Source organism: Mauremys reevesii, linkage group 6 (assembly GCF_016161935.1).
Source record: "Mauremys reevesii isolate NIE-2019 linkage group 6, ASM1616193v1, whole genome shotgun sequence".
In the NCBI taxonomy this organism is placed as follows: Eukaryota; Metazoa; Chordata; order Testudines; family Geoemydidae; genus Mauremys; species Mauremys reevesii.
The window spans coordinates 121294397-121321650 of NC_052628.1; the positions used below are offsets into that span (position 1 = coordinate 121294397).

The 27254-nt window shown below is 46.2% G+C and overlaps 1 protein-coding gene across 2 annotated transcripts in view; it reads left to right on the forward strand.

Annotated features, from left to right (window-relative positions):
- Positions 1-3499: 3499 nt before the first annotated feature.
- The window catches only part of POLR1E (RNA polymerase I subunit E), a 34286-nt gene continuing 10531 nt past the window's right edge, over positions 3500-27254 (forward strand). Inside the window, exons 1-9 of one of the 2 annotated variants that reach the window (XM_039545917.1) lie at positions 3500-3716; positions 5430-5533; positions 8364-8440; positions 12509-12594; positions 13394-13449; positions 19604-19748; positions 21218-21325; positions 21978-22074; positions 24738-24871. In XM_039545917.1, the coding sequence (XP_039401851.1) occupies positions 3653-3716; positions 5430-5533; positions 8364-8440; positions 12509-12594; positions 13394-13449; positions 19604-19748; positions 21218-21325; positions 21978-22074; positions 24738-24871 (871 nt within the window). In that variant the 5' untranslated portion in view covers positions 3500-3652. Of the gene's footprint in view, positions 3717-3906; positions 3926-5429; positions 5534-8363; positions 8441-12508; positions 12595-13393; positions 13450-19603; positions 19749-21217; positions 21326-21977; positions 22075-24737; positions 24872-27254 lie in introns of those variants that run through there. The other variant, XM_039545918.1, reaches the window with a different exon arrangement.

A 27254-nucleotide genomic window follows, 5' to 3' on the forward strand; every position in this document is an offset into this window, starting at 1 on the left:
GAAGAAAAAAGGCTCCGGAGGCTCCGGGGATGCGAAACTCCTAGCCAATCATAGGGCTCCATTCGCGGGCCTTGGCGCCCCGAGGCGTAGCTTCAGCCAATCAGCCACCAGTTTGCTGATACCACCACGGTGCTCCGGAGGGTTTATCAATAAACTGCTCGCTGATTGGACATGCACTCCATAAACCAATCAGAATGTGATTTCAATAAGGGCTGAGGCTCAGGAGCTCCCCCTTTCCTCTCAAGTAGAACTGCAGCCTCCCAAGAGCCTCAGCCCCCACCTCTATCCCCCATGTACATTGGCCTGATCCCACCCTGAGCTGGGCCCCTCTGCACCCTCCACCCTGCAGGACCAGTCAGTGCCCCACACCACAGCTACTGTTCTCTCTAAGCTGTGCATGTGGGCGCTCACACAGATCCTAAACCACACACACACACACGGCAAAACACCGCATGCACAACAATTTGCACAGACATTTTTTACGCACACAGCCTGTCAAAAATTTGCACAGATTTTTTGTGCACATGGCCTGTCAAAAATTAGAGGGAACATTGATCACAGCCCAGAGCCTGTTAAAGTAGGATGGAAACTGTGCACACCCTTATCTAAGGCATAGGTACCTGGGCTTCCAAAGCAATGCTCCAGGGCATTTCCAGGAGGCTATAAAAGAAGAACTGTTGCCAGTCCCCGATGTTCAAAAATCATGAGTCAGGCTCCAAAAAAAATGAAGCTGTATTAGAAATCATGAGATTCTTTTAAAAAATTAACATTGGACTATTTTCCTATGCATTCTGTTTTTTGTGCTTTTAGGGTGCACTTGAGTCATGCTCCCAAGCTTTTCTCTGCACTTGTGAAGGCCACAAACTTACTTTTTAATAAAAATGAAAGCTGAGATTTTCACATAATTCTGTGCCTGCAAGAGCTGGGGCTTGAAATGAAACATCAAATATTGTGAGATGCATGATAAAAATCACACAAGTTGGCAACATTTCACTAAGTAAAAAACTATCCATAAATGATCGTTAAAGTCTTCCAGAAGCATAATTCAACTCATTCTAAAAACAGGAGAAAATTCTCAGGCCTGACTGTAACTACCAACTGTACTGATTGGGACAAACCACAAGAGAAAACAAATAAGAACAGATTTAAAATTTGTATTAAAGATAATAATGTTAAAATGATCTAATATACATGTTAAGAAAACAGTTTTATACACCTGAGTATAATGATATAAAAGTACAAAGTTTGGTTTAAAAGTCATAAAATATAAAACATAAAAACATACTGTATATAATCTGCACTATCCCAAATTAAGGTTAATAAATTTAACAATACCATTAAAATATTAGGATCCAAATATTTGAGTACATCACTCACAAAAAGTTATACTAAGAGTAGCTTGTAGAAAGCAAACATAGCAATGACTGCAGATTGTCCCAGAACCAGGCATTCCTCCAGTGCCAATAATGGCTGCAGAGAATAACAAGGATGAGCTCCTCTTCCCTCATTAATATACAGAAAATAATACAACATCTAGAGCCATCTTAACTAAAGCAGTTTACAAATGCATTAGACCAAAGTTTAAATCAAACATGCATCAGACATTGGGAAGAACAGATACAAAAATACGAAAAAACCAGACCGCTAGAAATCCCTGCACAGAACTAACACAAAAAATTGCCTTAATTCCCAGCCATTAGGACACAGATCCACTGTTGGCAATGAACCAGTCTGCTACTGTAGACAGGTCCTTACAAAATCACATGCTACGTTGGATGCCAATTTGTAACAGCACTCTCCTCTCCTTCCTCCATTTGGGTCTTCAGCCGGGTCTGCATCTCAAACTTCAGCACTAAAGCAATGAACTTTTATCATTTGAACTGAAAAAAGTAATAATTCCATTGGCTGGGAGCAGCAGACTCTATCCTCTTGCATGAACCAGCCAGGAGAGAGGAAGAAAAAATAACATTCTATTGCAGGCAGGATTTTCTTCTTTCCATCCATCATTGCAATGTGCTGTATCAAGGTCTTCCTATGGATGCCTGTAATTTCACAAATGACATCATGCAATATAGGCCAGGAGAAGCAGTGGTCGCTCCCAAAGGATTTTGCAAGCTTAAGTTCAAGTACCTGTACAATGTGGCTTATTTTAAAACAGAAATGATGCAGTGTCCTGTTTTTCTGTGATCTAAAATAAGCTTACCTCAGCCATAGGCTCCGAAGTGACAGACCGACACAGGATGTGAGAACATGAGGAGACAATGGCTATGGGCACCATCTATCATTCAGCTTTTCCCTCCCTCCATGCAGACTGTTTTAATTCACTTCTTAGAGAATCAGCAGCCTGCAGCCAATGAGACTCATCAACATCTATCATAGGAATACTATATCCAGATATGGGTAACTATAATTGTTTTGTATTAATATCCAAAGACAACTCTTATCTCTTATTCATATCAAAATTCTACCTAATAGCCTTTCTCTAGACTTTTTTTCTGTTGGCATGACAGAAAACTGTTGGTCTAGAAAGCTGGTCTGGGGGACAGACACTCCAGTTAACATGTACGCAAAGCCTGGCCACAAAGATGTTATTTGAAGAATGTTTAAAGTTGACTGTTAGCCAAGTGATAGTTGTAAGTAGACCAACAACCCTCCCTAGAGAAAGGGGGTATATGTGTTTGAGGAGACCTCAACTGGAAGCAGAGTGCTTAAGGATAATATTGACAACCGTTTATGTACATTTGGGAACAGAAAGAATCATTAGTTGTCAAACAGGGATGTGGTTTCGCTAAAGAACAGGTGGCAAAAAAGGCAAAAACTGGACTAATATTCTGGACTGGACTAAACTATGGTTCTGCCCCCATGATAAAAGAGGCTTTTGAAACAAGAGTTCAAATGAGCTCTGGTGAAAGGGGGTCTCCCTTCTCTCAAACTCTCACACCTCCACTCTGCCTTTCTTCGTGAAAGTGTCACCTCAGCTCTTGCTTAAGATGGACAGTTTTAAGTTGTGGGTCACACTCATAAAGTTCAGCCATTCCAATAATAAATATAATGGGGGCAACTCCTTAAGTTCTTATTAAACCAGGCAAAACTCTGAGAAATTAAACAGCAGACTGGGTCTCCCTGCAGAAGTGGTATTGACCAAAGGAAGCAGATGGTGGCGGGTCTATTTCTAAGCAATCTAGTCGGTCAGTGTGTTATGTTTGATTGTAATATTCTCCCTACGTTTGCCATGTGGTGGTAAGCAGACATAATTCCTAGGAAGTTCTTCAGACGCTTGCTCCAAGCCTGCTGTATTTAATGACGATACCCACTGCACTGCTTGCAATGCTTCTGGATTGACTCATGGCAAGGCATAAAAAGGTTAAAAAAAAAACAATTTTAGCGGAAGATGCAGAGGCGCTACCAGCAAGGAGAGGGCACCGGACCCACCTTTCCCTGCAGCCAGAGGGCTCGCAGTGCCCGCCGCAAGCGAGCAAAGGGCAGCTTGGAGTCCCAGGCAGGGTGGGACCGGAGCAGAGCCCGGGAGCCGGCGCACAGACCCAGCAGCGGGCCATTGAACGGGGGGCGTGTCCAGCGCCGTGCGCCGGCCGGCTGTAGGTGGCGATCGCGGCCGGGAGGCGGGCTCTAGTCGGCCGCGAGGAGCCGCGCCATGGCCGCTGCCGCCCGCTGGTGCTACCGGGGGGACCCCCAGGAGGCCCAGAGCGCCCCGCTCGGTAAGAGTCGCGCCCCTGCCGCGGGGGCGGAGCAAGGGCCGCTCGCCCCCGAGCTGCGCCCCCGGGCGCACGGTCCGGGCCGCTGGCTGCGCGCCCTCCTGCGCCACGCGGTGCGCGGGGGCCGGCTCCCCCCAGCAGCCCGGGAGTCAGGGGCGCCGCTCTCTGCCCTGCACGGGTCCCGGGGGGCGGCGGTGTCCGCTGAGCTCGGGGTGGGCGCGTAGCCGTGGGCAGGGGGCTGCCTGGTTTTGATCTCGGGCAGGGACGTTTGTGGGCTCGGGTTTAGGGGTGTTTCATCCTTTCCCAGCCAGCCTGTTGGATCTCCCGACCCTGAACCTTGTAGAGGCGAATTCTGGGGGGGGCTCTTCCCCCAGGCAGGCTGCAGAGCCCACCTTGGTCAGATGAGTCCTTTCTGCTGGCTGCGCCTTCCTCCTGCTTGGCCGGGAAGGGAATCGCTCTGCTGCCCTCAAGGGTGGAGGGTGGAGCCCTCACCCTGGAGTTGTTCTGTACCTGATGTCTGTGAGGACTGAGGTGCTACACTGGCCTGGCATGCACCACCGTGCAACTGTACTCAGTTTTTGGAGGCCTGACAAAATATTAACCTGTGGGATTTCAAGAAAAAAATGCAGAATCGTAGCTATTAAATCCATTCTTAAAAACAATCAACCCTCAATTAAAGTCAGTGAAAGGCAAAGCTAGAAGGCAGTTTTCTGGAGGGCAGGCTGCTTGTCTCTAAGCTGCTCCTTTGCTGTGTTTTGACATCAGCCTTGTTATTACAGTGTGGGCTTTTTGCATCGCCTTCGCTGTGCTGCATTCCGGCCCTGCTCCAAGAAAGCAAATGATGGCATGCATGTGCGTGGCCCCTTTGAAGTCTGCAGTCAACATAGATTCGTGAACATAGAGCTGAATGGAACATTATACAAATAGTCTCCGAGTGCTGAGGATAAATTCAGGGAGCTGTGTACATCCAAAACATTGTTTAAATTCATAGATTCCAAGGCCAGAAGGGACCATTGTGGTCATCTAGTCTGATCTCCTGTATAGCACAGGCCAGAGACCTGCCCCACAATAGTTCCTAGAACAGAGCTTTTTGAAAAAACACCCCATCTTGATTTCAAAATTGCCAATGCTGGAGGAATTGTGCACTCTTCAGGGTCTGTTACTGACTGGTTGTACAGCTCCTAGGACAGCAGGTCCTTATCTCAGTTGGGGGAAAATAGTAGAATAGTAGAATCTTTCAATTCATGTCTGATGACATCCTTCTTTAGTGTCAGGCTTTGCCAGGGAGATTCTATGGCATCTTACTTGGGACAAATCACTGCCGTCTCAGGTGTAGGGCATTAGTGAGCCTCTGTTTGCTCTACACCCGTAGCACAATATAAGGTCCTGTCAATGCTCGGAAATTGAGTAGAATAACCACTGCAGAGTAAACTGTTCTGCAGTAGATATTCCAGACACACTTCCTGTGTGGATACTGTGCCATAAGAAAAGTGACTTTATTCCAGAGTAATTACTTGGCTTCCAAAGTGGAGTAATTATTCTGGGGGGAAAAAAATCACTTGTATTCTGAAATTAACTCTGACATAACTCAGGCTGCCCAAAAGTCTCATTAAAAACAACCTCTTTCTTGGCATTGTTATAAATGTTTTTATTTTAAACATACCAATTACCTTTATCTACTGTTTCAAATGCTTTCTCCTTGCAAATTTATTCCAGTTCAATTCTCAAATGGAAAACTGCGGAATTCCGAAAACATGGATTTTACTTTATACAAAAGCAAAGATGCTACTAACCCCAGAAAGAAACACCAAAGAATCTTGGTACGTTCGTTTGTTATTGTACAAGAGTTCTGCAGTGAACTATCAGATCCCTGTTTATTACCAGGTTTTTGTCTTTGTCAATCAGGATATTTTTGCCAAGAAGTATTGAAAAATATGTAAAGGGACACGGAAATAAAAAAATCTCGCTTTTGTATATTTTTGTAACCTGCTACTGTGACAAGTATAACACCTAAGATTACAAGAAATGAAAGATATTGTATGGATATAGAATATGTAGCGTTATAGTGAATAACACAGTTTGGAAGATTATCAAATCTTTTGTTCATATGTATTAAATCTTTTAAGCAATTAAACATCAAGATGAGCTCTAATGTGGTGGCAGATTATCCCTCATCTGCTATTTTGGAGTTCTTGTACCTTCCTCTGAAATATATGGAACTGCCCACGTTTGGAGACAGATATTGGACTGGATGAATTTTGGGTCTGATCCGGTCTGTGAATTCCTATGGTCCTGGGGTGAAGGAAGATCTCTGTTTTTATCAGGTTTCTGTTTGTGCATTTGACGTCCTGTTCATGGACAGTCATTTTCACTGGTTCTCTTGTATAAGGAGATAGGCCCCAGTCCTGAAATTGGATCTGCATGGCGCCCCATTGTTCCCAGTAGGGTCCGCTGGCATGGATCTGATGGTAGGAGCAGGGCTTTAGTTGGGCTATTGTTTTGTGGGTGTTCTGCGCCCCCGCCTCCCCCCCAGCAGTGGAGAGGAAAACATTAAGACAAATGTGATTGTAAAACATCATAAATTAGGAGAGGGATTTAAGCAGGTGTAGTAACTGAAACAGTTTTTAACTAACTTAGAAACAAAATTGGCTAGATTTCAAATTGATGGTGGCTACTTTCTCTTTCAAGAGGCAATGAACCCTCCATGTGAATTAAAAACAAAACACAAACCTCAAAATTAAACCATTCCATTTTATGGTATTTTATGAGATTCTGGACATGTCCAGACCCTTACTTCAGCTTACAGGGCTGAGAGACTGTTCTTAGCAGCAGAAATCAGATTGGAATGACGGAAAGTGGTAGCAGAAGTTTAAATGGGAAAAAGCTGCTGCTTGGAACAGTGGTGTGGGGGAAAGGGGGAAGAGCGTTTGCCTGTAGCTTTGAGTTAGCCTGCTGTGTGCCATGTTAATATGAGGAATAGTCTGTGCACTGATACCTGGAGCTCCTCAATTCTCTAAAAAGCATAAATTCTGGAGTCTTTAGTCTACAAAACCACAAGATGTCAGTGTAACCTTAAGAAGAAGTATGGAGTATTAGTGTGTTGATGGGTATGATTTTGTTTTGTCAAAGCAATTCATGATCAGACACAGAATGAACCTAGCACCATATAGCTTACCAAACAATGTACTTCAAGTGTATTAATACCAATTATATAAAGGGATGGTAGCAGGGTTCAATAATGCAGTACACCTCAAGTTTGAATTGTTCTGGCTCATATGTTAAATGCAAAATACCATTGCAATAATATAGTTAAGGTTACCGAATTAAACACACAAAGTCATGGATTCTGAAAGTAATATTGACTTTCCCATGTTGCACATACTGTATATATTAGGCTACATGGTTAACAGCATACCTATAAAAATGTAAAGCTATTAGCTGCAGAGTAGGCAGGCTAAGATGACTGCAAAAACCATGTTGCATTTTCTGATTTCTTTCAGGTTTACATTTCTAACCTTAACATTTGCATTGCTGTAGTTTTTTGTTCTGACTGAGTTCTCTTGTGTGAAAGTTTTGCTTGTGTTGGCTTTAGTGGAAAGAGAAACAAGCCAAAGGCCAGAAAAGGAAAAATCTTACCTGAGTTATTGTGGAGTTACGCAGTTTGTACTACTGAATGGTATACATGTGGTCAACCACAAACTAGGTAGAAATTTTGTACTGCAGATGTACAAACGTTCTTTATTTAAATCATTTTTCAACATAGGCCCGAATCCTGTAAACTCTCCAGGGTGGCTGAATCGCACTCAGCTTTTGGGACTGGGGATGGAAACTGACGATGCAATGACGTTTTACAGTTCAGCTATTTTTGTGTCCAAGGGCACATAAACAAGTCCAGGTTTTCAAAAGCGTGTGTGTATAGTGATAGTGTGTGCTCGTGTGTATTAAAATTACATTTTGAAAAATCGCTGAATTAATTTTACTCGTGCCATCACTGCCCCAGGAACAACCTTGGAGCTGAGACAAAGCACAGCAGTTTTCAGTCCAGGAGGAGAATTAATTTTCAGGAAGTTATGAGCAACTTATAATGGAAGGCTGGATGTAACTTCAACTAAAGCATCAGAAATAATACCTTAAATTTAATAGCAAAGATGGTTAATTTCTTATACATTTTTAGCCCTAACTAGTTACAGCATTTCTATTACAAACCATCACATTTAGGTTTACCTATTGTGGACAAGACATTCTAGCTGTGTTTTTAAATTCCAGAGTTCACAACAGTGCTAAGCATGCTCAGAAGTTAACCACAAATACTATTAGAACTATGAAGGCAATAACTTCCACGTAAAGTGTTCTTACCTTCCTTTAGGTGAATGTGGAGGTAGCATTATTTACCAGGTTGGGCTCTTTCAGTGGTAAGAAATGTTGTTTCTTTTCAGACTTTCTTTGGGAAATATTGGTGTATTGTTTTTAGTAGAATTGATGAGAAAATTTCCCTAAAATAAGACAAGTTAAAAATGTCTTTTGTTTGGAGAACTGGTATCTGATACCCAGGAAAAAAGGACTTAATAGCTTGGTTAGAAAGTTCAGTGCACATGGAGAATTTGTGTCACAAGTACCCCATCACTAAAGTTACTTATCTTTGTATTTTAGACTTCGGAGACAGACAGGCTTTCTTATGTGGGAAAAAACTTCGGCTCAGGTGTCCTGAAATGTAACTCCCTATGCAGGTATGGGGTGTGTGCAAAGGAGGAGGGAAAGCAGTTGTTCTGTTTACTTAATTCTTCTCTTATCCTTTTCATTTGTGCTGTTTATAAATGCGGGGGCAGATTTTCAGACGAGCTCAGCTTCTGCTGAGGATCGGAAAGAAAGAGGGACAGATTTTCAAGAGTTCAGCACCTCGCAGCTCCCATTGCTCTCAATGAGAGGTGCTGAGGGCTTCTGAAAAATCTGGCCATGCAGTCTGTGTACATCAGGTTAAGAAGATTTGGGTTAAAAAACCAAACAAACAGTAAGTAAAATCACCGAGGAGAGACACTGATGTTGCAGAACCCACCCTTCAAATGTGGCAGAATCTGTACATGATCTATGCAGAGGATTCCTTGGTCTTGCATGTTCACTGGGCAGTTGCAGGTCAGCAGCTTGATGATCTATTTGACTGTTCCATGCACCGGTGGTTCTCAACCTTTCCAGACTTCTGTACCCCTTTCAGGAGCCTGATTTGTCTTGCGCACCCCCAGGTTTCATTCACTTAAACGACTTGCTTACAAAATCAGACATAAAAATACAGAAGTGTCCCAGCACAGTATCACTGAAAAATGGATGACTGTCTCATTTTTACCATATAATTATAAATAAATCAATTGGAATATAAATGTTGTACTTACATTTCAGTGTATGGTATATAGAGCAATATGAACAAGTCACTGTCTGTATGAAATTTTAGTATGTACTGACTTCGCTAGTGTTTTTTACGTACCTGTTGTAAAACTAGGCAAATATCTAGATGAGTTGACGTACCCCTTGGAAGACCTCTGCATATCCACAGAGGTACGCATACCCCTGGTTGAGAACCACTGCCATACACCATAAAGGGAAACACACATGAAGTGATGGCATTTTCATTGGGAAGAATAAGAAAAAGATAACAGATGCTGGAGCATCCAGGCCAATGTTAGTAATAATAATGTTGTTTTATCAAGTCTTGCTTGATCTAGGAACTGTAAGTAAGGGAGCCTCTGGTTTTGATAGAAACCTTTGGAATTAGAGGATCCAGGAAAAGTCAACTCCAAATAATCCTTTCCTGTTGAATCCGTTAAGGGTATCTGTTCTTCCCTTGAGGCACGCTGACATTCCCGTTAATATCAAGGGAAGTTTAATGTGTGTGCAGTCGGAAGGAGGAGCATCCCTAAGAGACACTGTCGGGTCAAATTCGAGCCTAAATTTAGGTTTTGTTGTGTATATAAAAATAGTGAGAGAAAAAGAACAAAACAGGCTTTTACATGACTTCAGGCAGTAGTCCTAACAGTACAACCAGTTTTGTTTCCATAGGAACTGAATAATAAAATCATGTAAGGCCCTGATCCTGCAAAAACATACTCATATGCTTATCTGTGAGGAATCCTATTGAAATCAGTTGGTAATTGGATGTCCAGATCCCTAAGGCGGCTGTGAAAATCCTGCCTTAGATGTGGAATGTGGAGAAGACCTAGAACTGGATTTCTGTTCCTCCAGCTGAACTGATTTTTTTCAGGCAGATGCCGCTAAAACATTTGCCTGTGGTGCTCACAACTTGAACTTTGCAGCTAGTTTTGTCTTAGATTGAGAGAGAAGTTTGTTTTAATAGACAACCTGCATTTGGGGGTCAAATTTGACTTGATGTGTCTCTTAAATTTAATATATACAAATGGAGGGTGAAAAAGGCGAACTTCAGAAATCTCTGTCAAGTCTGAGTCCTAGTCAGATCTGTACTGGTAACAGCGGCATTGACAGACATTTGCTGATTCTGTGCCTCCTAACAACTGAAGTATTGATGGGCAATGTGGGTGGGAAGAGAACAGATTAGCTCAGTGTTTGCTTTGGCTCATGTGAGAGTGTAGCAGGGGGACGGTACTTCTAAACTTGAGGCTCCTGATGTGCTTGGGTTCTAAATGAGTCGATTAAACGCAAGTCCCTTTCTGCTACTCACCGCTTCGTTAAGCCGTCCAAGAGGGGCTGTAGCAGGAAATCCAGGACTAAACTCGTCTAAAAGGTGAAAGAGATTGATTACATGCTGGTCATGTATTTTTGTTCTCCTCTGTCTCAAATGAAATGAGGAGAGCTGTGGCTTTAATTTTGACAGAACTTAATTTACAATACGGTCATTGCAACAAGACTCTAGGGGCGGTTTTATGCTTGTGTCTGGAGAATTAAATTGAGACCCAATTAGTCTAATGAACATCTACGCTACAAATATCAATGATGTGCAATTTTATACCAACGTAGGACTCCATCTCGTAGGAACACTCATAACATTGGGCATGGTTAAGAGACCGTTTGAATGATGTAATCAATCCTTGGAACAGCTGCTGTGAGTCCTAGACATGTGCCTGGCTAATGTGAGGCCAGTTCTTGAAGCTGGAGGGGTGGAAACTTAGCTTCCTTAGGTGTGAAGGTCACTGCACCTAGGTGAGGACACCTGGCTAGTCTGAGTAGGGTGCTCTCTTTCTTTCTGAGGGTTTTTCTTTGTTTAGAGGCTTCAGACCCCATCCTTTTTTTATTCCTTTCCTCTCCATTCAATTTAGTTGAATGTGTGACTCGTTCTTTTTGTCTAGTTGAAGGAGCCACCAATGGGGTTGCCGTTCTCCACAACCTGAAGACAAGGCATGGCCTCCATAAAGCTTCTAGCAGCTACTCGTCCATAGTTGTTCCTGAAATACCTCCCAAGTTTTATTAGCTACTAGACTTGTATTTTTGCACTTAGTCCCTGTCTAAACCCTGCGGAGACACTGAATTCAATTTGAAGCTGGCTTGTGTCAATTCGGCTTAGCTCGGTGATGCACTGTTGAACTACATCAGTTTGAAATTACGCCTTTAGTTGAACTGCTCCCGTGAAATAGACAAGGCAGTAGAGAGAATCCCTCCCTCAGCTCAGGACACCTGAATGTCTGGTGTAATAGTGTAGCCATACTTGGTCCTCACCAAGTCAGTTCCAGTTTTAAAAATGGTAGAGAGGGGGCGGACCCAGCACAAGACGGCTGAAAACCTTGCCAAACGCAACATAAAAAGAATGTCCTCAGCTGCCAGGTGGATGAGAGAAATATCCAGCCTGCTCCACAGAGTTACGCTGAATATGGGAGAAACACACATTTTCTCAAGCCATGCGGGACTGGCAGCAGCAAAGTGGAAAGAAAGGGAGGGCTCGATCCCTTTAAAATTAACTGGTTTGATCCTGCAAAAATATCTGTTTTCTCAGTAGCAGAGAAAGTAGACTCCGTTTCTGGGACACTGTCACACTTAGGCTTTAGTGTAGACATGTCTATGCTGGCATAGCCTCCTAGCACAGACACAGGTTACATCAACAGAAGGAGTCTTTCTTTCAATGTAGGAACACTGCCTCCCCAGACAGAAGCACTCTTCTGTTGGCATAGCTGAGTCTACGCTGCGGGTTTGGTTGTCATAGTTATGTTGGCTGGGGGTGTGATTTTTCACACCTCTGACCAATGCAGCTAATCTGTTGTTAGTTTTAAGTGTAAGCCAAACTGTAGGCTCCAGGGGCCATTAATAATCGGAGAACGGTCATGTGGAATCTGAGCTTTGAAAAGAACCAACAAATTACAGCAAACAGTTATTTGCCTGAGAACCAAGTCAGGGTTTGAAATATCCGTATCCTTTGAATTCCAGATAGTGCTGATCCTGAGCTCAGGCAGCCCTAGAAAAACTTCATTCTTAAGCTTCTGAACCCAGACGCCGCACGTAATGAGATCCTGCTTAGAGAAGGTCTTAGGCTCCCTGCAAATAGAAACAAGAAAGAGAATAGAAGATGACACTTAGGCGTCTCAACACCGGTTTTGTGTGCCTGGGGGCTAATTTAGATGCCTTAATTTGAGACTCCAGGGTTAAAAATCAAGCCTCCTATGTGACTTTTATGGAATTAATTTTACTGTGAAATTCTAGTTGTTGTGATTGGAAAAAATCGGTCCCTGCTGGGGCAGGGAGGGAGGAGGAGGGACATGAAGAGCACCATGCCGTATAATATTGCGAACGTGTTTTACTTACCATCATCTCTGGTTAATCGTTCCTTGCTGTGCTCTCCACAGGTACTTTGTCGGTGTGTTAGACAAGGACGCTGGACAAATGGAGGTCTATAATGCTGAATTATTCAACATGCAGCCGTTGTTGTCAGGTAAGTAAAAGTCTGAACTCTCCCACCGACATCACAGTACGTCTGTACTCGGTCTGCTGCCTATAGTTCGGCTCCTGTTTCCATCAGTCCAACGTCACGGATATTCTTATTGGTCCCTGAGTGAAAGAGCGCAAGATGATTGGACAATGCCCCCACAATACACTTTTTCCCAGTGCTTTAAGGAGCTAGCTACAACTCTCCCTTTTACTGCTTTCCACGTTGCACGCTGAGAGGTGATGTTTAGGGAGAAAGGGGCGGGGGAGAGTTAGAGTAAATCAGGGTGGAAGGTGGAAAACGTTGAACTTCATCCCAATCAACGGTTTCAGGTCGTGTTTTGGTGTCATCGTCTTTTGTGTCGTCTGCTTAGGAGAAGGGTAGAACTAAACAGGCCTGGAGACTGAATCGTCACTTTCTGGGAAATCAGATAATGCCCGGACAGCACAGTTCTTCAGCAGGGCTGCTTTTATTGCCGCAAGCCTAGAGGGAAATATTCAATATCCTCAATGAAACGTTTCCTTGGTGCACTAGGTGATGCTGATATTGGTATAATCCAGGACACCCCTTTTGTGATGTATCAAACCAAAGTATTAATGCCCTTTGTAGTAACACGACCGCCCAGTCTCTCTCTCAAGTGCTGTCTAGCATTTCATTTTACCCTTTTTTAAATTCTCGAGTATCAAGCATGAGAGCTTGAGAACTTGCATGCCAGGTTCTGGCACTGGGCGAATGAAGACATACGTATTATGGACTGCAGTAGCACAGTCATACCTAAGTGGACTCATTTTTGTTCTTTTTGTAGATGATGTAATAGATGACGACCCATCAGATTATCAGAATAAATCCTACAGAGAGAAGGTAAGTTTCATTTTTTTCTAACATAATCACTGGGCTGTCCTCAGTAAACGATACTAGTCTAGAAATGATTTGTTCACGTTTGCCATGAATGGGTGTAGTTCAACTGTTTTAATATGTTCTGAAGCTGAGCAATAGGTTTTCAGTGGTGTAACAGCAGCATTTTTATCATTATTGTAGCTTTGGTGGTGGTTCTATGAACTTGCTAAACATTAAACAGAATAATGGCTACCGAAATGCTGGGCTGTATTCACTGATTTATGTTAAGTTTACCTAGAGCATGTTCACAAAGAACAAGTTTAATGTTAACTGTTCTTTGACAGGGTTAGTGGCCTAGCGAGGGAAGCAGTAGACATGATAGATCTTGGTTTTTACTAAGGGTTTTGGCACAGACCCACATGACATTCTGTCACGGAGTGTGGGGGACCCAGGGCCTTCACCCCCGTGCTCCCTACGATTCACCAGGACTCTCAGCCATCCAGTAAAGCAGAAGGTTTATTTAGACGACAGGAACACAGTCCAACACAGGTCTTGCAGGCACAGATAACCAGATTCCCCGGTTAGGCCCATCTTGGGGGGCCTCACAGCCCCCCCCCCCCGGGGATCAGAGCTCGGTCTCCCTGCTCCTCTCTCTTCCCCAGCCCACCTTCTTCTCCCAGTCCTCTCCGGCCCCTCCTCTCTCCTCCGCCTCCTTCCTTTGTCTCCCCTGGCCAGAGGTGTCACCTCCCCTCCCCCAGGCCAGGCTCAACTCACCCTTTGAATTCCTGCATCTCACCTAAACCTCTGGCTCTCCCCTCCCCCGCACAGACAGTCTGTGCTTCCTACTTCTTCACACCTCTCCCCCCTCCGAGACTGAACTGAGCGGGGTCACTCCAGCCAGTGACCCGGGGAAGTTCGGACCCACCTACAACCTTATGCCGCCCGCGCCCTTTCCCCACCCCAGTACCCCTGGGGTGCACCCTGGGCTGGGGCCTTCTCCCCACGTTCCAGTCTGGGGGGCTGGGATTCGGGTTCTCTCGGTTCAGAGCCCCCCTTCTGACCCTGGCCCCCCTCTGGACAGGCTCCTCGGGGCGGGGCGAGGGTCTTACAGCCATCTCCCCCCTGTCCCGGGCCTTCCTCCCCCTCTGGCAGACGTCACAGGAGCGGCAGTGCTGCCGGACATGGGCAAAGACCCCAGGCCAGTAATAGTTCTGCAGCAGCCGCTGCTGGGTACGCCAGGCTCCCTGGTGCCCTGAGGGGGGAATGTCATGGGCCTGGCACAGCAGCTGGCGGCGATACTCCTGGGGTACCACCAGCTGCCTCCTGATCCCCCCTGACTCCATCTTCCCTGGGGGAGCCCATTCTCGGTACAGGAGCCCCTTCTCCCACAGGAACCTTTTCCGGCCACCTCGTCCCATGGTCTGTCCCCCCCCGAGGCTGGCCAGGTCCCTTATCCTCCGCAAGGAGGGGTCTTCCCGCACCGCGGCCTGGTACTCAGCCGCTGGGGCAGGGGCGGGGATCTGTCCTCTCTCACCGGCTGGGTCTGGGACCACAGCCTCTCTGGGCCCTGTCCCTGGGCGTTCCCTCCCTACCGGGTCCGGGTCCGGTGTCTCGGCCAAAGTACTTTCCCCGGGGTCAGGGTGCAGAGCCCTGCGTCGACCCTGACTACGGTTCACGGACAGGGTACCCTGGGTGTTACTTGGCCAGTCCTCGAGGTCCCCCCCCATTAACACCTCCGTGGGCAAATATGGGTGCACTCCCACGTCCTTGAGGCCCTCCTTGTCCCCCCACTTTAGGTGTACCCTCGCGACAGGCACCTTGAATGGGGTCCCGATCACGCCCCTCAGGTTCAGGTAGGTGTGGGGCACCATCCGATCTGAGCCCACCACCTGCGGCCGGGCAAGCGTCACCTCTGCGCCCGTATCCCAGTACCCAGTGACCTCCTTCCCGTCTACCTCCAGGGGAACAAGGCACTCGCTCCGGAGGGGTAGTCCCGTGCCCACCCTGTAAACCCCAAACTCAGGGCTGGGAGCATCCAGCCCTCGGAGAGGGTCGACCCGGGGCCCCCTCCCTCCTTTGCAGAAGTGCGCGGCCTACCCCCTTTCGTCGACCGCTGCCCCTCATCCGGCTGGGTCTCTACCAAGTTGACCCGGTGTGGGGTTGGTCTGCTCAGTTTGTCCCGGAGCTTGGGGCACTGGCCCCGTACGTGGCCCGGTTGGCCACATTGATAGCAGCCCATGTCTCGTGGGTCCCCTCGAGGGGGATGGCTGGACCTGACGCCAGATGCTTCCCTTTGATGGGGGCCCTCCCTCGGCTCCTTCTGGGAGGTCCCATGGTGACTCTCTCTGCGTTGAGGCAGATCTGCTCCTTGAGACTCCTCCCTGCCATCCCCGCCCGACTGTCCATGTATTGGTCGGCCAGCCGGCCTGCATGCTGCGGGTTCTCCGGCTTCCGGTCCATCAGCCACTGCTTCAGGTCAGCTGGGCACTGATCATACAGGTGCTCCAGTACGACTAGGTCAAGCAGGTCCTCTCTAGTTTGGGCCCCAGCCGTCCACTTGCGGGCGTACCCCTGCGCCCGGTTGACCAGTTGTAGGTATGTGACCTCCCGGGTCTTACGTTGACCCCGGAACCTCTTCCGGTACATCTCCGGGGTCAGCCCAAACTCGCGGAGCAGGGCCTCTTTGAACAGGTTGTAGTCCCGCGCCTCCTCCCCTTTCATTCGGCTGTACACCTCCACGGCGGTGGAGTCCAGTAAGGGGGTGAGGCGCCGGATCCTGTCTGCGGGGTCAACCTGGTGCAGCGCGCAGGCATTCTCAAAGGCCGTCAGGAAGGTGTCTATGTCCTCCCCCTCCTTACGCGGGGCCAGGAAGTTCGTATCGAAGCTCTTTGTAGGCTTGGGCCCCCCCTCACTCACCGCAGCCGGGGCCTCCCTGTTGTTCAGTTGGGCCATGGCCAGCTCATGTCTGCGCTGCTCCTCCTTCTCTCTCGCCTCGAATTCACGCTGGCTTTGTCTTTCCTCATATGCCCTCAGCTCCTTACGCTCCTCCATTTCCATCCGTTTGATCTCTCTCTCCAACTCCAGCCGCCTGAGTTCCACGGAGGCCGAGCGTTGCCGGGCCGATCCCCTGCTGGCCGGGGGGGTCACGGTGCCCTCCGTAGCTGGGCTCCTCCTCCCCCTCCCCCTAGGCCTAGGGGTGGGGGGTCTCGAGGAGCCCTCAGCGGCCGGCTGCCCACTCCCAGCGGGTCCAGACACTGGGGCCTGCGCTGCATCTGCCCGGCTGCTTCCCTCAGAGACAGGGACCGGTTCATCCCTGCGATCTCTCTCCTCCAGCCGGGCAATCAGCTGGGCCTTGGTGAGCCTCCCACTGCGCAGCCCCTTCTGCCTGCACAGCTCCACCAGCTCACACTTGCGCTTCTGGGAATACATCTTCCTGCTGGCCGCTCGCAGGCCGAGGTGTTCGCCGCTCCCCACGGGTTCCAGGGGGACCCCTCGTGTGCCAGTCTTTGAGGTCACCCCCTCTCTGCCAGGGTCGAGCTGCAGACTCCTCCGCCCCTGGGCTCGCTCGCTGTGATCCCCCGGGGGACCCTGTTACTGCAAAGTCCTGCTCTCTGGCCACACTCTCCCAGGGGTGAATCGCCCCTTCGTTTTCCTGCTCCCCAGTCACTTACTGCAGGAAGCGCCGTCCACGGGGTGCCGCCGATCCCACCGCTGCCACCAGTTGTCACGGAGTGTGGGGGACCCAGGGCCTTCACCCCCGTGCTCCCTACGATTCACCAGGACTCTCAGCCATCCAGTAAAGCAGAAGGTTTATTTAGACGACAGGAACACAGTCCAACACAGGTCTTGCAGGCACAGATAACCAGATTCCCCGGTTAGGCCCATCTTGGGGGGCCTCACAGCCCCCCCCCCCCCGGGGATCAGAGCTCGGTCTCCCTGCTCCTCTCTCTTCCCCAGCCCACCTTCTTCTCCCAGTCCTCTCCGGCCCCTCCTCTCTCCTCCGCCTCCTTCCTTTGTCTCCCCTGGCCAGAGGTGTCACCTCCCCTCCCCCAGGCCAGGCTCAACTCACCCTTTGAATTCCTGCATCTCACCTAAATCTCTGGCTCTCCCCTCCCCCGCACAGACAGTCTGTGCTTCCTACTTCTTCACACCTTCTTATAAGCAAACAAGGGAAATGAGGAATAGATGAAATTACTATTGGGGGTCGGTGCATAACTGGTTGAAAAATCATATTCAGTGAGAAGTTATCAATGGTTCGCTGTCAGACTGGGAGGCTGTATCAAGTGGGGTCCCACCTGGTTTATTCTTGGATCCAGTTCTGTTCAATATTGTCATTAATGACTTGGATAATGGAGTGAGTAATATGCTTATACAATTTGTGGATGACACCAAAAGGGGCACAGGGGGGCGTTGCAAGAACTTTGGAGGACAGGATTAGATTTCAAAAGGACTTTGACAAATTGGAGAATTGGTCAGAATTCAACAACATGACATTAAACAGAGATAAGTGCAACGTACTTCACTTAGGAAGATAAAAGCAAATGCACAATTACAAAGTGGGGAATTAGAGGCGAGGTGGTAGTACTGCTGAAAAGGATCTGGGGGCTATAACAGATCGCAAAATGGATGAGTCATCAGTGTGATGCAGTTGCAAAAAAGACTATTACTCTGGGATGTATAAGGAGTGTTAGATGTCAGACTCGGGAGGTAATTGTCCTGCTCTGCTCGGCACTGGTGAGGCCTCAGCTGGAGTGTTGTGTCCGGTGCTGGGGGGCATGCTTTCGGAAAGATGTGGACAAATTGAGGAGAGTTCAGAGGACAGCAACAAATATGATAAAAGATTTAGAAACCTGACTTTTAGGAAAGATTAAAAACATGTTTGTTCTTAAGAAAAGAAGACTGAGGGGGACCCTGATAACAATCTTCAAATATGTGAAGGGCTGCTACAAAGAGGACTGTGATCAATTGTTCTCCATGTCCACCGTAGGTAGAACAAGAAATAATCTGCAGCAAGGGAAATGTAGGTTCGGTAGCAGGAAAAACTTTCTAACTCTAAGGGCAGTCAGCTCTGGAGCAGGCTTCCAAGGGAGGTTGTGGAATCCCCAGCAATGGAGGGTTTTAAGAACAGGTTGGACAAACACCTGCCAGGGATGGTCTAAGTTTACTTGGTCCTGTCTCAGCGTTTGGGGGCTGGAGTTGAGGACTCACTGAGGTCTCTTCCAGCCCCGTAGTTCTGTTATTCTAACCCTTAAATGTAGACAGACGGCAGGTCAGCGGTGACTTACACATGTCCTTCATTTTATGCGTGGTGGCTGTTCTCATGGAAGACAGGACGACTATTTGCAATGTGTAAAGTTAAGCACGTGCATAAGTCTTTGCAGAATCAGGGCCTTAATCACTATATAGGAGAGGGAGGAAATACATTGTTGTTCCAATGTAACTCTATTGTTACTGCTTTGCAGCTATAACCTGATAACTCTTTTGGACACTCAAAGCAAAAGTGAAATTGACAATTTTTAAAAAAGGGAGCTCTAGCTTTCCCAACCCTCTGTATTTAGTTTCTGTACCTCGAATAGAATCTCTGTTTATGATCTTGTCCAATGTTCCATTCGATGATGGCCCACTTACATATGGGCATTAGGCCATGATCCTGTGGTCAGATCCAGGCAGGCGGACACCACTGTCAACTTGGGGTCTGAAACCAGAACACACTCAGAGATTTGCCCATGTAGATCCATTTGCGGGATCGTGGTTTTAGTTTGCAGCTTATTGTTCAGATTCACTAGCACTTGGTCATTGTGGGGGCTGCATTCTGCCATACTGAAAATCACGCATCCCCTCTTTTCGTTTTTAGTGACTCATTCATTCTGTACGTGTTAGCTTTTTAAAAAAAAATAGCAAAAGCAATCTCTGCCTTGGACTGGACCGTAATTTAAAAGCTGAGTTTTCCTTTCATTCATACTGGTTAACACCAGTAGAGGAGCACCCCTGTAACTGGGCAGAGAATTTGGTCCTACGGGTTTGTGAAATGTATTTCCTTTCCTTTCCTTTGAAAGGTAGAATCCAATAGCAGCCCTTCCTATTCAGGGTGCATTATATCCTGCTTCCCTCCAACACCTTCCAAAGGGGGCATACCTCTGTATCTAGGGGCAGTAACTTGGATCGGTTTCTTGTGCAGGTGGATTCGTGTATTGAAGCCTTCGGCACCAACAAGCAGAAGCGAGCCCTGAACTCTCGAAGGATGCACCAAGTTGGCAGTGAGACTTTAAATGTGGCTGTGACAAAAGCAGCAGAAAACATCATAGAGACAAAAGGTGTTGCTGGTAAGTAACAAGAGTGATGCAGAAGAGCAGCAGCAAACCTCCCTGTTGGGTTTTTGGAGACTGGCTAATTCATTGTGTCTGTTCCCTCCTCTAATGTATTCAGAGGATTCACTCAGCTCAAGGACTAGGGGAGGGAGAGGCGCATTTGCCTGGAGTGTTAAATGAAGCAGAATGGTGAACTCTCTAGTAGTGGCATTGGAGAATTTTGAGCAGCCACAGACTAACAAATTACACCTCTACCTCGATACAACGCTGTCCTTCGGAGCCAAAAAATCTTACCACGTTATACGTGAAACCACGTTATATTGAACTTGCTTTAATCCACCAGAATGTGCAACCCCGCCCCTCCGGAGCACTGCTTTACCGTGTTATATTCGAATTCGTGTTACATCGGGTCGCGTTATATCGGAGTAGAGGTGTACCATTCTGGGAGAGAGTCGTGCAGCCCTCCCTGCTACAAGCATGCTGAAATCAAATCTTCTAGTTCTGATCACGCTGCTTATAAATTGGTGAATCATACATTCTTTTCCTCGGCCATCTCAACTCTCTGGTAGCACAGGGTCCTGGAAAGTTATTCTCCCCATCAGTTCTGTGAGCTGTTTGCGTAGAATGTTAGTCTACAGAACCCGTCACACTTTATCCTTTAAAGAATGATACCACATCAGGCTGCACAAAGGATCAGCTGACCCCAAAGCTTTAAAACCGACAAGCTAAGTCACCCTGTCAGTCCTGCGGGTCTGGGCTTTGGATCAGACGAGCAGCAGAAGCGAAGGCTGCTCTTGCTCCAGTTCCACAGTCTGGTGTCACCGTGTTCTTTCATGCTCCAGATGGGTTTTTGCAAGTCCCCAGAGTTGCGAGCAATGAAGTGATGACAGTAGCATAAAACTGTGGAGAACCACAATGGTGAATTAGGCTCTTTATTAATAGTAATATTATTTCAGTATTGCATGGAGATTGGGGCCCCACTGTGCTAGGTGCTGTACAAATGGACAATAAAAAGACGGTCCCCATCCTCTGTCACTTGGAGGTTACATAGACACCTGTCAGATGGTCTGGTATACTTAATCCTGCCTCAGTGTGGGGCATGGAGTAGGTGACCGCCTGAGGTCTGTTCCAGGCCTCCATTTCTATGATCCCAAAGAGCTCCCCGTAGGAGAATGCACTATGTTCTGCACACACACGACTGCTCTGCGTACCGTAGCTAACTCTACTTGGAGTGGGGAAAACAATAGAAATTTGCAGAGTCATTGTTGTGAGTTTGATTTATTAGTCATTTCAAAAGCTTCCAGTATCCCCCCCGCCATACCATACTGCATTTGGAGCTTTAAAACTCTAGCCAGAAGAGTTATGGTTTTTTAACCAAGAATTCCCTTGGCATAGACTGACACTAAACACAAGCATTCGCTTTGTGGCTCCATTCATGTTCGCATTGGCTCAAGCACACTCTCCTCTCCTGCTTGCTTTGAAAGCTTTAGTCAGTGACGCCGCTCTGGATGATTTGCAAGATGCCTCCCTCTTCCTACCTCCCTGCCAGGAAGATGCTGACAAACCAGAGAACGTCTACAGGTTTGAGGACAGTATCCTTTATGGGGCAAAGCACTGCTTTACCCAGCTGAAAATACGGAGTTAAAGGAAAGGTTCAGACTCGGGTGAGCAGTAGAGTTGTGTCTCATTTGAGAGGAGTAATTTCTGTTCCTGAACAAAACGCTGGGGGGAGAGGATTTGAGAGTGCGCCTGAGGGCTTTGGGCCTATAAGTCAGACTCCAGCCTTTTGAGCGGCTTCTCCCAGAAGAGATGATTTTGTGCGTTCCCCTGTGCGAATGTGACGTAGATGTCAACCGTAAGTGTTGTGGAGGGTATGATGGGGAGCAAAGGGTAGAATTTGGACTGTTGACCCTGTACCAGGAGAGATGCTTCATCATGGAATCAGAACCTACAGGGACATGAATCCTGGCTGGCTCCCAGTCCCTGGGATTGGTGTGCCTTCCTGCAGTACGTCTCCCCGTGCAGCGTTAGTCGGATATACTGTTCTTCGCTGCTCTCAGATATTAGTGGTGGTTCTTGCTGCGAGCAGTCGTGCAATGGATGAAGTGAGCCCTTTGTGTAATGTAAATCTACATGACTTGCCTACTGTACAGGGCTGTTGTGACCCATAATAGTCGTTAAGGGCTTCTAGAGCCTCGACTGAACGAGCAAAGTGTTCTTTATTATTTCTTAAAACCTCTCCAGTCCTCTCCCCTGCCGAATATGAAGCGCTGCAGACTCCAGCTGCAGCTTTCATTAGCATTACTCCTGAGGAGATCCTTAAGAAGACAGAAGAGAAAAGGTAAGGATGCTGTAGGCTTATTGATGGGGCAAATAGAGTGGTCAGTTCCTTGTAATGAAATGAGTTGAAAAAACGAGTAGCTCCTAGCATGAAGGAAAACACCTGTAGAACTTAGCTGACCCGTAGGAAGCTGTATATCCCTAGTGGAATTTCAAGACAGATTTCATCAGAATTGTTCTGTTGTTTCGTCTGATGGACCAGTAGCCCCAGGAATCAGCAGATGCATAAGCTCAGTGCTGCTTCAAATCCCTGTTAGCCAACTGGAACCAGATCACGAGATGGAAGAATTAGATATTTAACATTCATGGAGGATAGGTCCATCAGTGTCTATTGTCCAAGATAGTCAGGGATGCAACCTAAGCCTTTGGCTGCCAGAAGCAGGACTGAAAGACAGAGGAAGAATCACTCGATAAATTGGCCTGCTCTGTTCACTCCCTCTGAAGCATCTGGCACTGGCCGCTACTGGCCAACAGGATTCTGAGCTAGATGGCCATTCTTATGCTCTTATGACCATTTTCTACTGTGGCTGGTAGGTTTATCTTTGTTCCAGAAAGGCTCATTTCTTTCTTAAAATAACATGTTCCATGATGTAATAACAGCCCCTTAATACTGACTTCAAAGTTGTGGTTCTGACGCTGGATAAGATGAGCCCTTTCTTTGTTTTGGTCTCTTTATGACAAGGTGGGATATAACCTGAACTGGTCTGTGAACTCTGCCCCAGTGGGAGGAGCTGCAATCTAGGAAGCAGGCTGAGGGATGACTCGGGGCGTGCATCTGTGTGTGCAGAGTTTATAACAGTGAGAGCCGGGGCGTCTAGGAAACAGCCAGAAGCCAAAGGCAGAGTCTCTGCCTGCTTGTGTAGGTGCAGCCAGGATGGCTACTGTTTGGGGGAATGGGAATAAGAGAAGTGTAAGGAACTGGCTAGCAAATAGGAAGAGATGAGGTTGGATAGGTAAATGTGAACAATGCTGGGGGCCAGAGGAAGGAACTGGGTGGGAAATCCCAGGGTTTGAAGACTAGCAAGGATATTAAAACGAACAGGAAGCAAACAGTGAGTCTGAGCATGGGGGCAGATGACCCCATTCTTGGCACTAAAAACAACAAGGAGTCCTTTTGGTACCTTAGAGACTAACACATTTATTTGGGCATAAGCTTTCGTGGGCTACAGCCCACTTCATGAGATGCATGGAGTGGAAAAATACAGTAGGCAGAAAATATATACACAGTACATGAAAAGATGGGAGTTGCCTGTCAAATGGGGGGGTCAGTTCTAACGAAACAATTCAATTAAAGTGGAAGTGGGCTATTATCAACAGGAGGAAAAATCATTTTTGTAGTGGTAATCAGGGGGCCCATTTCAAACAGTTGACAAGAAGGTGTGAGTAATAGTAGGGGGAAATTAGCATGGGGGATATACTATCACGTGCCAGCAATGCCCCTCTGCCATGTACATTGGCCAAACCAGACAGTCTCCACTCAAAAGAATAAATGGACACAAATCAGACGTCAAGAATTATAACATTCAGAAAACAATCGGAGAACACGTCAACCTCCCTGGACACTCAATAACAGACCTAAAAGTGGCAATTCTTCAACCAAAAAACCTTCAAAAACAGACTCCAGCGAGAAACTGCAGAACTGGAATTAATTTGCAAACTGGACACCATCAAATTAGGCTTGAATAAAGACTGGGAGTGGATGGGTCACTATAAAAACTAAAAACTAATTTCCTCATGCTGATTTCCCCCTACTGTTACTCACACCTTCTTGTCAACTGTTTGAAATGGGCCACTCTGATTACCACTACAAAAGTGATTTTTTTCCTCCTGTTGATAATAGCCCACTTCCACTTTAATTGAATTGTCTCGTTAGAACTGACCCCTCACTTGGTAGGCAACTCCCATCTTTTCATGTGCTGTGTATATATATTCTGCCTACTGTATTTTCCACTTCAAGCATCTGATGAAGTGAGTTTTAGCCCACAAAAGCTTATGCCCAAATAAATTAGTTAGTCTCTAAGGTGCCACAAGGACTCCTTGTTGTTTTTGCTGATACAGACTAACAGGGCTGCCCCTCTGAAACCTGTCATCATTCTGGGCACTGTTCTAGACAAGCTGCTGAACAGGGAACACGTTGAAGTTTGGAGAGTCTAGGCAAGGGGGAACCATAACAAGGAGATGAAAGACCTGAGCAGCTGCGTGGACCGCGGATGAATACAGACGGTTGTGCCCTGGTGAGGTTTGAGGTTAGCATAGACGGGCTCACAGGTTGCACAGCTATTGTCCGCCATATTAGTACACTGTAGGATCATCTGCATTCCTTTTCAGAGCAATATCTTCCCTGGGTGGAAGTGTCCTTCTCGTGACTCTCTCCTGTCTGGTCAGAGAATACTACTCCTGCCTTTCATCATTAAGCATTAGTGCATTTAAAGGTTCTGGGTAGAGCTCTGGCAAAGGAATACACACGAGGCCAGATCCTCTGCTGGCGTAAATTGTCTTTGCCATGTCAAAGTTAGTGGAGCTCTGTAAATTTAAACTAGCTGCAGAATTGGCCTTATTTGTGTGTTCCTTACACTCGGGCATTCCCTGTCCTAGTGTGCTGTACCCAAAACCCCATTTCTTTATGCCCTTTGCTCTAAGGGATGTTCCCTCTCTTCCTTTTAGCCATTGCTCCTTCGTTCTAGAAGAACTGAAGTCCATGCCTCTAAGTGAGGACAGAGCGGACCATAAGGCGCGGTGTCTGTGGTTTCTGGATGCCCTCATCAAGTTCAGTTTCCAGAAAGTGATTAAGAAGAAACGTAAGTTAATAGCAGGAGGATCTCTCTGCCCTACTTACCTTTCAGCTGTGGTCTGGGGTTTGTATTGTAACTAATGGAGTCTTAAATCCAGAAAAAGAACAAAAAATTCCACCAAGCTGACAGATGAGCGCTAACAGACGCCGGTAACTGTTTGTTCCCCAGGTACACTTTTGGGCCAAGGTTAAAATTTTGAAAGCAGTCTAAGGCAGTCAGGCACACGTTCAGCGTCCAGAGCCCTTTGGAATGCTATGAAAATCTCAACCTAAAAATACTGACGAAAAATGAACCCCCTCTTTTTCCCTACGAAACCTGATACTGAATCTGCATGGGCGGGGGGGGGGGAGTAGTGAAACATGTTGTGCAGTTAATGCCTCAACAGTGAGCAGAGTGCAGAACAAATCAACACGTTCGTGTCACAAACGATCTTCCCTTTAGAAGTAGAAATGGCATTTTCTTATCAGGAAAATGTACGTTTTCTTGAAGTTATAGAAACCCCAATAATTCAAGATTGTAAACTTGCCATTTTAATTCATCAGTGACTTTACCATTTTAAATCAGGGTATTGCGAAGACCAGAGTAACTCCTGTCAGAAATGCTCCAACTGAATATTTTTCCATCAGAAAACGCCGGTTCATCAAAAGTGAAACAGTTTTGCGGAAACATGTCTGTTTCAATGAAATTGGGGGGTGGGGGGGCGCGCGAGAATTGGAACAAGATTCCAATAAGTTCCAATTTGTTTTTCAAAACAGGACATTTTGATTTCCTATTTTGAAATGACTTTTCGTTTCATTTTTTTTTCACTTTATAAAACATAATGTGACATTTTAAAAGGTAAGAATTCAGAATGATTTTTTCGGGTTTTAGCCAAACTACCTGAAATAAATTTTTATTGGAAATTTGTTGTAAGAAATTTTGAAATTTTTTGTTTGGGTTTGTTTCTGGACAGAAACAATTTAGAAATTGTGAGTTTCCCACCAAGCAAAAAATCCAGTACCCAGCTGGCTCTAATAATGAGCTATTGCAGCCTTCTGCTATCATACAATTTTCCCCATCCTCTGCATGTTGAGCAGATCACTGGGAAGTCCATTGGGGAACAGCCATTGAACCAAATAGTCTTTCATATGTTACTTTTTCTCGTGCTGTTATCAAGAAGGTCTTTGCAGGTTTTTTGTTTGTTTGTTTGTTTGTTTAACCGATAAACACAGTAAATGAAAAAGCTGTTGTTCTTTCCCGGAAGGAAGTGATTTCTTTCTTCAACTCTAGCATTTCTGAGTTGTTGCATGAAATAACACATGGCAGCTTCTATCAAAGCCCTTTGGGACAGGGACCATCCTTTGGTTCTGTTTGTACAGCTCAGTGGAGTAATCCTGGTCCTTGAGCGGGCCTTCAGGCCGATACTGTAATGCAAATAATCAATAATCATGTGGAAATATGAAGATTCCAGCAGCTGGAGATTTAAGAAAAATACCAAATATCATGAGGCACTTGATGAGAGCTTGCAGAACTGGGGGTATCCCTTATTTACAAGTTTATCCAGCCTTATTTTATTTGTACGCTCAGTCTCCAGCCAACTTCAGCTCCATTGCTTCCAACTAACAAGCTCTTTTGAACTCTGCATCCAAAACAATCTTTTAAAGGTGCAGGAATCACAGTTCTTTAATGCTCCCCACAAAACATTTAGGTGTAGATTTTCAAAGGGGATTTGGATGCATAATTCCCATTGTCTTCTGTGGAAATTGTGCTTCTCAATCCGCTGGGCAGGTTTGAAAATCTCAGCTTTAGACTTTCTATAGAAAAAACTTTCTTTAAACATCTCCCTGTCGTATTGGGAAGCCAGACATTCTGATGCATGGGAGTCCAAAAGTCAAAGTGGTGTGAAATAAAAGTGAAACTCACCATTCTAAGGCCCAGTCTACACTCAAAAGTTAGGTCGACCCAGTTATGTCGCTCAAGGGTGTGAAAAAACCCACATTCCTGCGTGATGTAGTTTAGCTGACCTAACCCCTAGTGTAGACAGCGTGAGGTTGATGGAAGAATTCTTCCATCAATGTAGCTACCGCCTCTCGGAGAGGTGGATTAACGAGACCGTTGGGAGAACCCTGTTTGTAAGCACTGAAGCGCTACAGCTGCAGGAGCATTTCAAGTGTAGACAACCCCGAAGTAGTGAAAAGGAAATTCAAGTTTTTTTTGAAAAACTATTTAAATTTTAATAACCTTCTGGTATGGAAACACAGATAAGGAAGGAATTGTATCATATTAATACTTAATGTAATTTAATTTATTAATAATAATACAAAAAATAATGCCTAGGAGTCCTCATTATGGACCAGGACTCTGCTGTGCGAGGCTCTGGACAAACAAAGAACAAAATGACAGTCCATAG